This window comes from Podarcis filfolensis (assembly GCF_964270895.1).
Source record: "Podarcis filfolensis genome assembly, chromosome: 11".
In the NCBI taxonomy this organism is placed as follows: Eukaryota; Metazoa; Chordata; class Lepidosauria; order Squamata; family Lacertidae; genus Podarcis; species Podarcis filfolensis.
Window position 1 is genome coordinate 45,876,318 of NC_139613.1, and position 15,876 is coordinate 45,892,193.

At 40.7% G+C, this 15,876-nt stretch overlaps 2 protein-coding genes across 7 annotated transcripts in view; both read left to right on the forward strand.

Annotated features, from left to right (window-relative positions):
• The window catches only part of SNCAIP (synuclein alpha interacting protein), a 121,262-nt gene that overhangs the window by 48,372 nt on the left and 57,014 nt on the right, over positions 1-15,876 (forward strand). The gene's annotated exons all lie outside the window — the stretch shown is intronic.
• Positions 9,787-11,061, forward strand: LOC310744313 (uncharacterized protein). The gene has a single exon (XM_083575425.1). It carries the CDS (start codon positions 10,047-10,049, stop codon positions 11,049-11,051), a length of 1,005 nt encoding a protein of 334 aa, XP_083431551.1. The 5' UTR covers positions 9,787-10,046; the 3' UTR covers positions 11,052-11,061.

The following is a 15,876-nucleotide window of genomic DNA, read 5'->3' on the forward strand; positions in this document are numbered from 1 at the left end:
AAGAATTCTGAATCCTTCCAGGTGCCAGGATGCCAGCATTGGTTCAATGGCACTGCTGGTATGCACAAGTTGGGTCTGTGATCTGATACCAGCACCCACCTCCACTGATGCAGAGACAGCCTTGGAAAAGGAAGCATATACAGTGGTCCCTCTGGTTGCGAACGGAATCCATTCCGGAGGCCTGTTCGCAAGATGAGCAGAACGCAACCCGCGTCTGCGCGTGCGCGGGTGGCGATTTGCCGCTTCTGCGCATGCATGTGATGTCATTTTGCACGTCTGCACATGCGGAGCGGCGAAACCCGGAAGTAACCCTTTCCGGTACTTCCAGGTCACCACGGGACGCAACCTGAAAACACTCAACCTGAAGCAAACGTAACATGAGGTATGACTGTATGTAGAATTGAGGTCAGGCAGCACGGCTCACCTTTTTTTTGGGGGGGGGGGGATGTTTCACTCCCTCTTGCCACAACAAGATCAGCACTGTAAGAGCTGGCCTTTTTCTCTCATCTGCCCCCTGAGGCTGATGAATCCATTTGACTTCCTGACAGTGCTTACATAGTTCCCTGCCGATGTCCTTGTCAGTCCTGTTGACTCTGTCTGGGCTCTGGAATAAGTGGGTGTCATGGGGAGAGATCTAAATTACTCCCTCTAATACAAAATCCTGTAGCTTCTCCATACATTTGCAACAAGACCCCTCTTTGCTCTGTTTAAACGGACCCTGAATACTGAAATTTGTTTCACTTAGGCATTTCCTGAATGTTTTTATAATGGCCTTTTAGTTATTTTGTACACTGTTCTCTTTTTTTAAATAACTTTGTTTCGTTGCTTGTTTTAAAACTTGTATTGTTTTTTAAATTTGTTTTAAGCTGTCTTCTGGTCTTGAAAGGCAAGGTACAAATTTGTTAGGCAAGTAAATAAAAAATTGCATCTCCGGGGCTTACGAAGCAGCAGTGACAAAGGATGTTTAGAGCAAAGGAGGAAGATTCAGAGCACACTGACTGGACATGGGCTGGACATTTTAAAGCCTACTTCATGGCAGTGAAAGGCAGTACTGGTGGTGAAAAAGGTTTACATTATTTCTGTGGAGTTTCATCCAGCAGAGCTGTTTCTGGTGGTTGGGGGTCATTTACAATCAGAGTTCCAGAGTACAGTGGTACCTTGGCTCTCAAACTTAATCCGTTCTGGAAGTCCATTCCAAAACCAAAGCGTTCCAAAACCAAGACGCGCTTTCCCATAGAAAGTAATGCAAATAGATTAATCCATCCCAGACTTTTAGAAACAATCCCTAAAACAGCAATGTAACATGAATTTTACTATCTAATGAGACCATTGATCCATAAAATGAAAGCAATAAACAATGTACTGCAGTCACACAATCAATCAGTAGCTGAACTGCATTCCACACAGTCAAATTGAAAACGCTAAATAAATAGCAAAAACAGACAGACCTCAGCGTAACACTCAAAACAGAAGTGTGGAACTCAAAATGGAATTGTGGCACTCAGAACGGAAGTGTGGCACTCAGAATGGAAGTGTGGCACTCAACCCAGAAGCATAATACTCAAAATGGAGCACGTTTGGCTTCTGAAAAAAGTTCACAAACCAGAACACTTACTTCTGGTTTGCAGTGTTTGGGTTCCAAGTTGTTTGAGTACCAAGGCGTTTGAGAACCAAGGTACCACTGCAGTCATTGTGGTTTGCAAGGCACTTTGCAGATAACACCACTTACATCCATGCCAGTGAAAGTTCTGTTTTTGTGTGTGCTTCAACCCAGATGATGAGTGTTTAAATCTGCAAAGAAAGAAAGAAAGAAAAAGGACTGATCTGCTGCATCAGAGCAATTGTAAAGTGCTTTCCAGGGAGAGGGAACAGGCCCTACAGTATAGAAGGAGGCAGTGGTGAAACCACTTCTGAAAAATATTCTTGTATGCTGAGGAACCATCAAACTGCAGGCCAGACCTCATCTTACTGTCTCTTGCTGAGGTGTTGCAGCATATAATGGTAATCCTACTCCAAGCATTCCTGGAAGGAATAGACTATCTCTATCCTTATCAGTCACTTTATAAGTGTTCTGTGTGGTGTGTTTTTTAAAAGCAATCTAGAAGGTGATCTGTTATCACTCGTGCAGTGTGTTTTATGATAGCTGTTGTGTGCTGACTGAAACCATGACTTTCATTCTGGCTTGCTTCAGAAGTACCAGATCATTATATGCATGCAGCTATGAACTTTTGAACTTAAGGAAACTTCTGAATAAACATGATAAGGGATAAGGTAATCCCAGTCCCAGAATTCACTCCTCCACTGAAATCAATCACACTATTTTAGCGGCCCCGCTGCTAGCTTTTTGTTTTTCTTAGACAAAAGTGCTGCTTCAGATTCATGCATGGACAGTGAAAATCCATCTAACCCTTCCCTTTAAATTTTATATGAGTTGACTGAGCAGATAACTCATCCTGTACCATATGTTTTTCTTGGCATACATGGTTAACAAGAAGGGGAAAAATGAATAAAATAAGTTGGTGCTACAGAGATGCTTAGTCAATGAGAGAAAAGCCAGACAATGCAGATGACATCTAATAGAAACAACACTATTTTACATCATTTTGACGGGGGTGGGGGGTGGGGAGGGATTGTGCAAAGGGAGTTCTAGAAGACAAAATAATCAATGCACCAGAGACTGCATTACATATCCTTATCTAGCATATTACTGTCAAAATAGTGTCGCAGTATGTCAGGTTGTCACTTTGTTTGAATATGTGAAACTGTAGCAAAACACATTTAATAGCAAATCATCTCTGCAAATGGGCAAACAGACATCTCCGTTTTTTTCCTTGGGTCTGCTCATTGGAACACTCCTGCTGTTTTCCATAAATATGACTATAAACAAAAGTAAATATATAACCGTGGCTTGTTGGGAGAAGGGCTTTTTGAAGAATATCTTGAAACTTGTTCAAGCATCTGGCAAAAAAGAATCAGGGCAGATCCGAAACGTGAGCCGTGGTGTTCCTTTACACCTGAAGTTAAAAGCTTGTTGAATGGTAGCTGGATAGATTCAAAATTTTATGCTCGGAAATGGATTTTAAATAACAACAAAGCTACGTGCAGCCCCAAACTGGGAAATTGCCTAGTCTCTTACATAACGGGGTTGTAAACTCTGGGACCTTATAATTATGCAAAAATTAACATGTCTTATGCAAATGGCTCAAGTCCTCTGGGAAAGAATGCATTTCTGAAAAATATGGCTCTTTATCTTGGTCATTGAGTATTACAACCAAACTTGAGTATTACAAAGTCACTTATATTGTTGTGATTGGACTTCCATTGTGGAGGACTTCCATTGTTGAAGTAGCCAGGCAAGGGCCCTAATGACCCCTAAGTATAGGTCTTTAGCATAATAAAAGAATCTGCTCTGTTGTTGTTTAGTCGTGTCCGACCCTTCGTGACCCCATGGACCAGAGCACACCAGGCACTCCTGTCTTCCACTGCCTCCCGCAGTTTGATAAAACTCATGCTGGTAGCTTTGAGAACACTATCCAACCATCTCGTCCTCTGTCATCCCCTTCTCCTTGTGCCCTCCATCTTTCCCAACATCAGGGTCTTTTCCAGGGAGTCTTCTCTTCTCATGAGGTGGCCAAAGTATTGGAGCCTCAGCTTCAGGATCTGTCCTTCCAGTGAGCACTCAGGGCTGTTTTCCTTCAGAATGGATAGGTTTGATCTTCTTGCAGTCCATGGGACTCTCAAGAGTCTCCTCCAGCACCATAATTCAAAAGCATCAATTCTTTGGCGATCAGCCTTCTTTATGGTCCTGCTCTCACTTCCATACATCACTACTGGGAAAACCATAGGTTTAACTATATGGACCTTTGTTGGCAAGGTGATGTCTCTCCTTTTTAGGTTTGTCATTGCTTCCATGGACAAAGACAACAGGCATCTGCTCTGTGCCAGAGGCCAAATGAGTGTGCTTAGAAGTGAGGACAATAGCCAGAGGTTATGTGTGTGAGAACTGGGCCGGAAGCAGGCTGCAAGCAAAAGCGTGAGAAGGAGAGCCATGCTTGATTTCTGCTTCAAAGCAAGGCTGTGGCTATAGAAGAGGCAATACCTTTTGGGATGTTAATGCTGTGAGCACCTCCATCGTAGGCTCAGGTTGTATATACAGTGGTACCTTGGGTTACAGATGTTTCAGGTTACATACGCTTCAGGTTACAGACTCCGCTAACCCAGAAATAGTACCTCGGGTTAAGAACTTTGCTTCAGGATGAGAACAGAAATCGTGCTCCGGCGGTGTGGCAGCAGCAGGAGGCCCCATTAGCTAAAGTGGTGCTTCAGGTTAAGAACAGACCTCTGGAACGAATTAAATACTTAACCTGAGGTACCACTGTATGTGTAAATAAATCATATAAGGACACCATAGTCTCCACTGTCCCTCACTCCGAGGAAACCAAACCCCGGGAAGTGCCTGGAAATTTCGCACCACTCAGAGATTGGGGTGGCATGCAATATGTTTATTTTGAATGAAATATTTGATATTGCCTTACACTTTGAGGGTTGGATCTAGAAATACATGAGCAGCACTACTGCTTGCACAGTAGAGATCTACTAGCTCCTCCACCCCAGTCTCTCCTATTATCTCTTGCTCTCTGAAAAACTGCACCTGGCAGCCGACAGACATTTTGAAATGGTGTGTAATGGGGCATGGCAGAGGGGAAACTGGAAGAATTTGGCAGGACTGCCTGCATGGGCAGAATAGTGTTACTGCTCCTGCAAGACACTTTGGAACTAGAAAATTTAATGCAGCTCTTTCTCATTGTCATAATGTTTATAAGCATGTTCTTTTTTTCTTTTCTACTTAAAAAAGGCAGTAGCATTTTAAGTTTAACACGCACACATTTCAAGAACACTAGACTGAGCCAGAAAGGTTTGCTTTCTATGAGCTGTGGAGACGGTGAAAAGCTATATCATTGTGTTGGTTGCCGTTTTGAAAAATGAAGCCACAGCCCTCGTCGGAAAACACATATTCATCTTTAATCTTTGTTCAAAGCTTCAAGGGGAGCTTTCAATATGGCATACGTTGGATAAGACTGACACTTACCAAAGGAAAATAATTCACTGCAAAACCTTATCAAAAAGCCGCTCACAGCTGATAAATACTTGAAGGATTTCTCTCCCAGGCATTTACTAGAGCCAAAGAATTAACATTAGATTTGTGCCTTCTGAAATACACTGAAAATCATCCTTCCTGAACTGCTATAGACTGGGAACAGATGATCTGAACAATACAAGCTGCACTTCTGTGTTGGTTAACCTCTCAGGAGACACAATTGCTTCTCCCCTCCTCACCAGTTACTGTGACGATAGGGTAACAAAGGAACTCAAGTTCTGTAAGAGAAAATCTCTTTTTGTTATATATTTTGTCCTAATAGAAGGCCTTTTCTTTTTTTTTTTTTAAATATTTTTATTTTTCCATATAAACACAATACAACAAACATAAACATACAAAAACAAAAACAAAACAAAAAACATGTATCATTTCATGTCCTAATTTCATATCCTATCTTCCCCGACTTCCTCATGCCTCCCCTTTCTGTATTCCAAATTCTTATCGATTGTTCAGCAAATCTTCCCTTATTTTAATTTAAATTTAGACTATTCTTCCTTATTTTCCTTGTCTTAACCATTGCTAATAGTAACCATTTACTTTCCAGTCCAACATCATTCTAACTTTCATTAACTTTGTGATATTTCTTTAAATAGTCCTTGAATTTTTTCCATTCTTCTTGCGCTGCTTCTCTTCCCTGGTTTCGGATTCTGCTCGTCATTTCTGCCAAGCCCATATAGTCTATCACCTTCATCTGCCATTCTTCCAGTGTGGGTAGTTCTTGCGTCTTCCAGTACTTCGCAATGAGTATTCTAGCTGCTGTTGTAGCATACATAAAGAAAGTTATATCCGTCTTTAACACCCCTTGGCCGACAATACCCAAGAGAAAGGCCTCTGGTTTCTTGGGGAAAGTATATTTAAATACCTTTTTAAGTTCATTATAGATCATTTCCCAGAATGCCTTAATCTTCGGGCAGGTCCACCAAAGATGAAAAAATGTACCTTCAGTTTCTTTACATTTCCAACATTTGTTGTCAGGCACATGGTAAATCTTTGCAAGCTTGACTGGGGTTATGTACCACCTATATATCATTTTCATAATGTTTTCTCTTAAGGCATTACATGCCGTAAATTTTATCCCGGTGGTCCACAACTTTTCCCAATCAGCAAACAAAATATTGTGACCAATGTCCTGAGCCCATTTAATCATGACCGATTTAACCGTTTCATCTTGTGTATTCCATTTCAGCAGCAAATTGTACATTTTGGACAAATTCTTAGTACTGGGTTCTAACAGTTCTGTCTCCAATTTTGATTTTTCCACCTGGAAGCCAATTTTACTGTCCAGTTTAAACGCTTCATTTATTTGATGGTAGTGGAACCAGTCTCTCACCTTCCCTTTTAATTTCTCAAAACTCTGCAATCTCAATTTGTCCCCTTCCTTTTCCAAAATTTCCCAGTATCTTGGCCACTTGGACTCCATATTTAACTTTTTAACTGCCTTAGCTTCCATTGGCGACAGCCACCTTGGAGTTTTATTTTCCAGCAAGTCTTTATATCTGTCCCAGACATTTAGTAATGCTTTTCTGACAATATGATTTTTAAAACTTTTATGTGCTTTAACCTTGTCATACCACAAATATGCATGCCACCCAAAAATGTTATTAAAACCTTCCAAATCCAAAATGTCTGTGTTTTCAAGAAGTAGCCATTCTTTCAGCCAGCAGAAAGCTGCCGCTTCGTAGTAAAGTTTAAAGTCTGGCAGGGCAAACCCCCCTCTTTCCTTTGAATCCGTTAGTATCTTAAATTTAATTCTGGGCTTTTTGCCCTGCCAGACAAATTTAGATATGTCTTTTTGCCACCTCTTGAAACAATCCATTTTATCAATTATTTGCAATGCTTGGAACAAAAACAACATTCTTGGCAATACATTCATCTTTATAGCTGCAATACGGCCTAACAAGGAAAGCTTCAAGTTGGACCAAATCTCCAAATCTTTTTTCACTTCTCTCCAAGTTTTTTCATAATTATCTTTAAACAAATTCACATTTTTAGCTGTCATATTTATACCCAAATATTTCACTTTTTTAACCACAGTCAACCCTGTCTCATTCTGGAACCTTTCCTTTTCTATCTGTGTCAAATTTTTCTCCAAAACCTTTGTCTTAGACTTATTCAATTTAAATCCTGCCATTTGACCAAACTCTTGAATTATTTCCAAAACTCTTTTCGTGCTAGCTTCTGGCTCTTGCAATGTAAGTACTAAGTCATCTGCAAATGCTCTCAGTTTATATTGTTTAGCTCCGACCTGAATCCCTTTAACCAACTGGTCCCTCCTAATCATATTAAGCAAAACCTCCAGGACCGATATAAAAAGTAATGGGGAGATAGGGCACCCCTGGCGTGTCCCTTTTTCAATCTTGAACTCTTCTGTAACCACATTATTTACAATTAGTTTGGCTTTCTGTTCAGAGTATATTGCACCTATACCATTTTCAAACCCTTGGCCTACCCCCATCCCCCGGAGGTTCTTCAACATAAAACTCCAAGAAATGTTGTCAAAGGCTTTCTCGGCATCCACAAATATCAAAACACTAATAGAAGGCCTTTTCTCGGTTTCTGAAGCTTGTTTATCTCAGAGCTTTTGTTCTTCTCATACTTCTGATGTACAATTGTATGGGGAAAAAGGACTCTAATTAAAAAGCGTCTGTCATGATGCTACTGGACTGTAGTAAGGCTCCCGTCCCAGAGTTATTTATGAGCACTTCATATCTCCTTGAATGTATACAACATTCTAAGCGGTGATACTGTGCAGTTTCCATTCATTTCGTTAGATAAGCTTCACAAATGCCATTGAGAAGCACAACCGCTGCTGTTGGCTGAACAGTGGTAGAGCTTGTTGGGCTGAGACATAATAATAATAATAATAATAATAATAATAATAATAATAATAATACTTTTATTATTTGTGTCCCATCCATCTGACCGGATTGCCCCAGCCACTCTGGGCAGCTTCCAACACAAATAAAATATCAAACATTAAAAACCTCCCGATTTGTGTGGATAGGTAAATTGCTTTACTCACTGCAGAAACTTCAAATTAATCCCCGGCAGCCATAATGAAATCCTGAGATACTTAGCATTTACCACATTAAAATGCAGGCTCTATATCATCATTGTACCTCATTACACAAGGCAGTAAAAAGCAATGCCGCTTGTTTCACTCTTCTAATCCAGTACATATGTATATATAATTTCATAGGCACACAAAATACAATCAGTGCTGTTGTTAGCACTTACCACATCCTGAAGGTAGTGTCTTGATCTTCATAAAATATTGGTGCTGTATTTTTTAGATGTTCTGATGCTTTCAGAGTATTGGGTTGTGCATACCTAACATTTAGTCTGAGGAGACCCACTGAAATTCATTAACCCAAGTTAGCCATGGGTCTACTTTGAGTAAAAGTTAGTTGAATACAACCCACAGTGTAGAAAGTCAAGGAGCATCGCTGCCCTTATACAAGCTGCACTGTTGATTCTTAAATATTCCACTCAGCATTGCCAGAAGTTTTCATTGTAGTGAAGTCACCTGGAGATAAAAATGTGAAAATGGATATTGAAATATATCTCACTAAACTATGTACTTCGAGTTTAAAAGCCTACAAAATGCAGATTTTAGAATAAAACCTCGGGTTAAGAACTTAATTCGTTCTGAAGGTCCGTTCTTAACCTGAAACTGTTCTTAACCTGAGGTACCTCTTTAGCTAATGGGGCCTCCCATTGCCGCCATACCACTGTGTGATTCTGTTCTCATCTTGAAGCAAAGTTCTTAACCCGAGGTACTATTTCTGGGTTAGTGGAGTCTGTAACCTGAAGTGTCCGTAACCCGAGGTACCACTGTACATAAAAAGGCATATTTCCTGAAGAAATATATTCCAAAAATGCAAAAAATAATAATCGTGTATGTTTTTAAAAATCACAGATGCTGAAATGAGACAGAATGAACATAAGAATTAACTCGTGTAAATCTGACTGGGACTCCAAACAGGCTGATCTGTTCTTCCCCACCTTACACCCATTGTGTCTTTTGTCAATGGCAAAATCAGTGCTGTTTTTCTGAAAAAAGAGGTGCCTGAACTTACCATGAATGCCTCCCTCACTCTCTTATAATGGCAATGGCGCCCACCTGAGAGGTGCTGGAACTGAGTTGCGGAGAGTTCCAGATGAAAAAAAAACTCCTGGGTAAAATTATGTTTCCAAGGAAATGGAAAGAATTACAAGAAGTTTGGCTTCTGCAATAGTTAAGCTTTTGTCAGTTTTCCCCCCCTTTTAATGTATGTATTCAGTGGTTATTTAATAAGTAAGCTTTATTTCCCCTGACAAGATTTTCAGTTGGCAGAGACTAAAATATAACTTTTGTACATGTATGTATGTATGTGTATATATATATATATATATATATATATATATATATATATATATGACCTGTATTTCAGAATAAAGATAGTAAAAAGCAACTTTTTAAAGAAATATCTATAAACTTTCAATTTGTTTTCATAGGGCTTTCTAGATTTCTTTTACCTTATGTCTGGGAGATTTGTTGTATTAATCGCTGGAAAGATCTGCATCTTGAGATATGTTTTTAAGCCAGCAGGCTTCCAGGTTGTTGCCATATTTCTGTACCCTTTCATTAAATGCTGCTTATGTGATTGTTCGTAACGATGGCACCACATGAGACAAATAAAGGTCACTTGAGTGCATGTGCTTAAACAACATTGGCTTGGCTTTGTTTTTCAGTTTTGCACACTGTGAAGAGACTGATTGCTGTATATGCCTTTCTCTGGCATGATACATAATGTGAACATTCACCAGGAGGGGAAAAGCCTTTGAACTTGGGAATCATTTTTATGAGGCTTCTGAAAGTCCAAAATCTTTGCGGATCAGATTAGTTATGGAGAAACTTAATTGGCTAAGGGACACGGACCTGTGTGTCGGCACATTGGAGATTGTCGCCTGCGCTATTGTGATTGCCGTCAGTGTTCCTGGAAATATATTGTTGATTTTCTGCACAAGGAGATGCATCGATGACCAGTTGCGAACCTCATTCACACTTATTTTCAGTCTTGCATGGGTAAATCTTATCCACAACTTGACGGTGAATGTATTGAAGATTGTTTATGCCTCTGCTGTGGCGTTGGATTCAGCCGGCTGCAAAGTTCTCATGTTCCTAACAAATTTTACTACTTCTGAAGCCATATGGTTCACGTTATATATTGCTTTGCTCTACTGTTTTAAATTGTGTCGAGTGCTGCATCCACCAGTTGAGGCTGCATGCAGAAAGCATCTGACGTGTCACATGGTGCTGATTTCTACTCTCTGGGTTGCTGGCGCTGCAGCATCCTGTCCACTGTTACTGTATACAGGGAGGACTGAAAAGCTGTATACAGAAAATGAAACTAACCAGCAACTTAGCAATGTGATATATGCTGAATGTAAGACGGAATACAGAAATGACCTGATGGAGATTTTGTATGGAAAAATCTTCCTAGTGGCTATTGATCTTCTTCCACTGCTAATTATGCTCCTCGCTGGATTCCGAATAGTATACCTCCTTTGGAAACACAAGATGGCAACGTGTGGTGGCATATGGATTGGGGGCGATGCTATTGAACTTGAGGTCGTCAGGGCATGTAAACTCATTCTGTTATTAATACTTCTTATTATTTCTCTCTGGGTATCTTACTTCAGCCTGGTTTACTGCCTGAAGAAATTTAGATCTTATTACTTTGGTCCACTAGTCCTGACAGTCCTGTCTTCGGGATACTCAGTTATCAGCCCTTATGTGCTTATGTTGCTTAACTACAAACTAATAGTGAGGATAAGGTGCTTCTGTTGCAAGAGCGAGAAGAAACAGGTAACTGTGTCAGCTATCGCTCCTGTCTCTCCATATGCCTAGCAGCCAGAATTCTTTTGCAAAAGGACTCTGAAAAAAGAATGTGGGAATTGGAAACAAAGACAATGTCTATCTTTATTATATAATGATATACATATATTTTATTATGAGCGCATTCAATGGATTAGGCATGGCTTCAATTCCAGCAGGTGTTCCGGCATCTCTCAGGTGGGTGCCATTGCCATACTAAGAGAACGAGAGAAGTGTTCATAGTGAGTTCTGGAGCACCCAGATAGCACTGGTTTCCAAGGCATACATGACTGTGGCTAGGTCAGATCTCACTGTAACGTTCTACTCAGGAATACTTCAGATGCAGAGATACTCTGCCCCTAGTTTGGCACACAGCATCAATTGATGTATGTGCTTGTTGTGGAGGTAATTAACATGGCTGGGCATCACCTAGCAGATCTTCTTCTCTCTGGCATTCCTCAGTCGTTGTTTGGTGTCAGTACCCTGGAGCTGCATTCTCCTGCTCAGCCATGATTGACAGGTGGCATGGAGCCTGGTGCCATTGCCCAATCTCTGCAAAAGTGTGCAGTCGTTGCACCCATGATTTATGATCAAAACGTATCCTAAAATGTGCTTTATAATGTGCAAGGCATGGATTATGTATAGAATGGATTATGATAGCCGCATCTGTTTCATTCTATTTTAGAATGTAAGTAATGTGATTTTCCCCCAAAGCCTTAAACGCCTATTTAAGTGGCTATATATTTTATGCTGTAATGTGTTGCACAAGCAATAAAGTATTTTATATTACGTTGATATATTTTTTGCTCTTTTTTTTAAAGAGGAAATACATTTTTATCGCAAATTTAGATAAAATAATGTGAGTACATAAATAATTAATAAAGTAATAAAGGGCTGCAATTTCCTTCCCAGAGAAGTTCTGTAAGCTATTGATTATAGCATTATTTTCATAACTCGGGCACTATAGCATATATTTGTGATTGACCTTTGTTCAGTAAATTACCCACCCACCCCCCAACAGAAATATACTGCTTGATTTCTAACAATGGCGGTGTCATTCACAAGGAACCAGAGTTTCCACAAGCAAATTCCCCTCTGTGAGTTCAGATGACAACAGGGATACCAGTATTCTGTCTCAGGAGGTTGCAGTACAAACAGGCTAAGTGTGTGTAGGAGGGATGGGCAAGAGTTCTGGTTCTGGCACAGTAAGCCAGGCAAGGCAAGTTCCATTCCCAGCAAAGCAATTACAGGCAAAGCTCAGTTTCCAACACAGAAAAGCTATGCAAAGTTCAAGTTTGAGGCAGTACCTTGGATAGCTCTGTGTGGAACTGACAAAGAGGCCTGCATGTTGCTTCATAAACAGACAACACTAGACTTTAACAGGACTTCAGCTCAAACTGGATGGTAGAGCAAAGGGCTCCTAGTGAGTAGGGGTTTCTGGGAAAGCAGGGCTTGGGACTGAGAGGAATTCCTGCTCCAACTCTGACACGTCCTCTGATTCTGTTGCTTCATCCTTTGATCTTGGGATATAAGACTCTAGGTTCACGGCAGCCATTTACGAAGGCTGAGGAAGGAGAGCTTTCGCAAGCCAAATGTGAATTGCCATCCAAAGCATCTGTTTCTCTGTTTGTAGTATAGGGTATGAAACACTAACCTGAATAAATGCTCTTCAAATATATGATCTTTTTCTTCTTTGCAGTTTAATTTTTAAATGCACAGGGGAAACAAGGCCCTGGAGACTTGCTTTGAATATTGCTTCTGCTACTGAAATCCCTTTTGCTCTCATTGAAACCCCCTACCCCTCCTGGGTGAAAACTTGAAGATTTCAACTCAAGAGAATGTTCTTAATCTTTGGGCAAGCTCAGTGCCAGCAATGCTCCTTCCCTTCTGTTTGGGCCAAAAAAAAGGCCTTCCTCCTGCAGTCGCTGGAGTTACTTGCCAGTCGAGGAAGATTCTGCTGACACAATGGAACCTTGGTTGAGGGCCAAACAAACATATTGATTATTCCCACATATGATGTGGGAATTACAAAACAGATACAGTGGCACCTCGGGTTAAGTACTTAATTCGTTCTGGAAGTCCATTCTTAACCTGAAACTGTTCTTAACCTGAAGCACCACTTTAGCTAATGGGGCCTCCTGCTGCTGCCGCGCCGCTGGAGCACGATTTCTGTTCTCATCCTAAAGCAAAGTTCTTAACCTGAAGCACTATTTCTGGGTTAGTGGAGTCTGTAACCTGAAGCGTATGTAACCTGAAGCGTATGTAACCCGAGGTACCACTGTATCCTTAAATCTTTTTTCACTCTTTCAAAACAGCTACAGGGTGCTGCTAATTTGATTTGGTATGAGCAGAGTATTAGAGAGAAAAAATCAATTCCCCAGTCTAAATTGACCCCATGGAAGTTTCTGTGTGGATCGTTGAAGCAAGGTGGTGAATACATGTGCCATACAAGTCATTGTAGGGCAGGGAGGATGATTCTAGATGTGGGAAATGGAGTTAAGTGGAAGAATTCATGTCCCCCTGCTGGTGCCAGACCTCTTGTGCCACAGGAACCTAGGAAGCAGTCTTATAACAAGTCATACCATTGGCCCGTCTAGCACAGTATTGCCTGGGCCAAATGGCAGTATTGCCCCAGCCCTGCCAGCAGATATCAGGGATCAAATCTCAGACCTTGAGACTACAAAACAATCACTCTACATTTGAGCTGCAGCTGTTATGAATACAGTGGTACCTCGGGTTAAGTACTTAATTCGTTCCAGAGGTCTGTTCTCAACCTGAAACTGTTCTTAACCTGAAGCACCACTTTAGCTAATGGGGCCTCCTGCTGCCACTGCGCCACTGGAGCACAATTTCTGTTCTCATCCTGAAGCGAAGTTCTTAACCCGAGGTACTATTTCTGGGTTAGCGGAGTCTGTAACCTGAAGCGAGGAACCACTGTAGTTTAACCATAACCCATTTTACTGTCAACACCTCGTCAGCATATCCTGACCCTCAGACCTAGCTGTTCACAACATTTAAATTGGCCAAATCTCCACTCATTTCCCTTGCATTGTGATTAAACACATGCACAAAGGTTACAAAGACTCATAGCTGTTCCTTTACCATTGTTTGATGTGATTGTTTAGTTCCTTAAACATACTTCCTGTTGCCTTGTAGCTGCAAAGGATACACAATTGCAGGACAAAAAAACACCCTTAAGGTTGATTATACTTGTCCCAACAAGCTTTCTTCTTAGCCATGTCTTTTAAATTAATAGTAAATTTCATTCACATTGTTGATGTAAATTTAGTCCTTTGAAAATGAGAGTCAGTTCAGCCAATTGGTGGGTGGAAATCCTGTGTATGTTGTGGAGCAGCTGGCTTGAATTCCTGTGGGCAATTTTCCCACGGGGATCTGGTCGGCCACTGTGAGAATGGGATGCTGGACTAGATGGACCATTGCCTGATCCAACAGGCTCTTCTTACGCTCTTAATTCTGTGAATGTTGTGAATCAGCAAACCTGTAGTATGTGATGAGAAGTTTGTGCGTGTATGCCCAAATCCCTGTGGCAGCTTAACAACATTTTAGTGTTGCTTGCACAAGCCTCAAGGCCTGGGTGCTTCCCTTTCCTTCTCATCTAGTGCATGAAGAGGAAGAAAGCTTTCACTTCCATTTTCAATTAACCAGGGTTACTTGTTACAGCCAAGCCTGGACACTCTGGTTTAGGGAAACAATCCAAGATCATAAACCATGGTTTAAAGACAGTCAAGGTCAAACTCAGTTTGGGTTTGGATATAATGAGTAGCCATGGTTAGTTCCAAATATAACCAAAGCTTTCAGTAATCTCACAGCCATGTGAGAGGAGCAGAGGAAAGCAGGGAGCCCACAAGCCGAAGACTCATACACTTAATAGTAAATAATAATTTACTGTTGTGCCTGAACAGCAACAGTGGTTCTTATTCTGTGCCATCACCTTTCATGTCTTCATTAGACTTTTTGGCCAATTCAGTTTTAGGTAGGCTCTTAAAAGTTGGTTTCCTAGCTAACCTTACTGACCCAATTATACTTTAATTGGTACAGCCTGAGTAAAGCTTACGAGCAAGTATTTCAGAACGTACCTATTGAGTTCAAATAGGGTTGCCACAACACTGAAAAACCAAGGAAAATGGAAATGGAAGGAAAGGTCATGTAGTCCCGAAACACCACTTTCACTCTTGATTAAAATCCGTGCTTAAAGTGCAGAAGTGAGGTTTATAAGAGTTGTGATTTTAGTCCCGGCCCCCTTCTAAGCTGGAAAAGAGAACTGGAATGGCCATTTAAAAACAGAGAAGATGAGCAATCAACTGGGCACACTTGGGTGATATGCTTCTTCACGGAAGAAATCAGCTTTGAGAGTACCTAATGTGCTGCCACCGTTGGAGCTTCTGAAAAGCAGAATTGTGCAAGGACCGTTTCACTGAAGACTTCCAAAGAATAGTGTCCGCTACATGTCTTCCTTAATGAAGCATGGAGGACACTTTGAAAAATAAATCACCAAGCCATATGCAAGGCTCTTGTAAGCAAGAACCATGATGCCTGAATGCAATATTTAATAAAAAGTCTTGTGCCTGTGTACTTTGTGGGGTTTCTTTTAAGTCTCACACTTATGTTGTCAGAGTTTGCGACTGGTGCATAGTGTGTATTTGTTAAGTTTATAACACTCCCATGTAGCATTTTCTCCAGATGTTTTTCTCTGACTTCAAATGTAAAACAAGACAATTTACATACATGTTCAGCATTCAAACTGACTTGGCCATGTTGTGAAGACATACACAAAAAGTTCTTTTGTATCAAACCATTACTTTTAGTAAAATTGTTACAGATGCGAACCTTTGCAAAC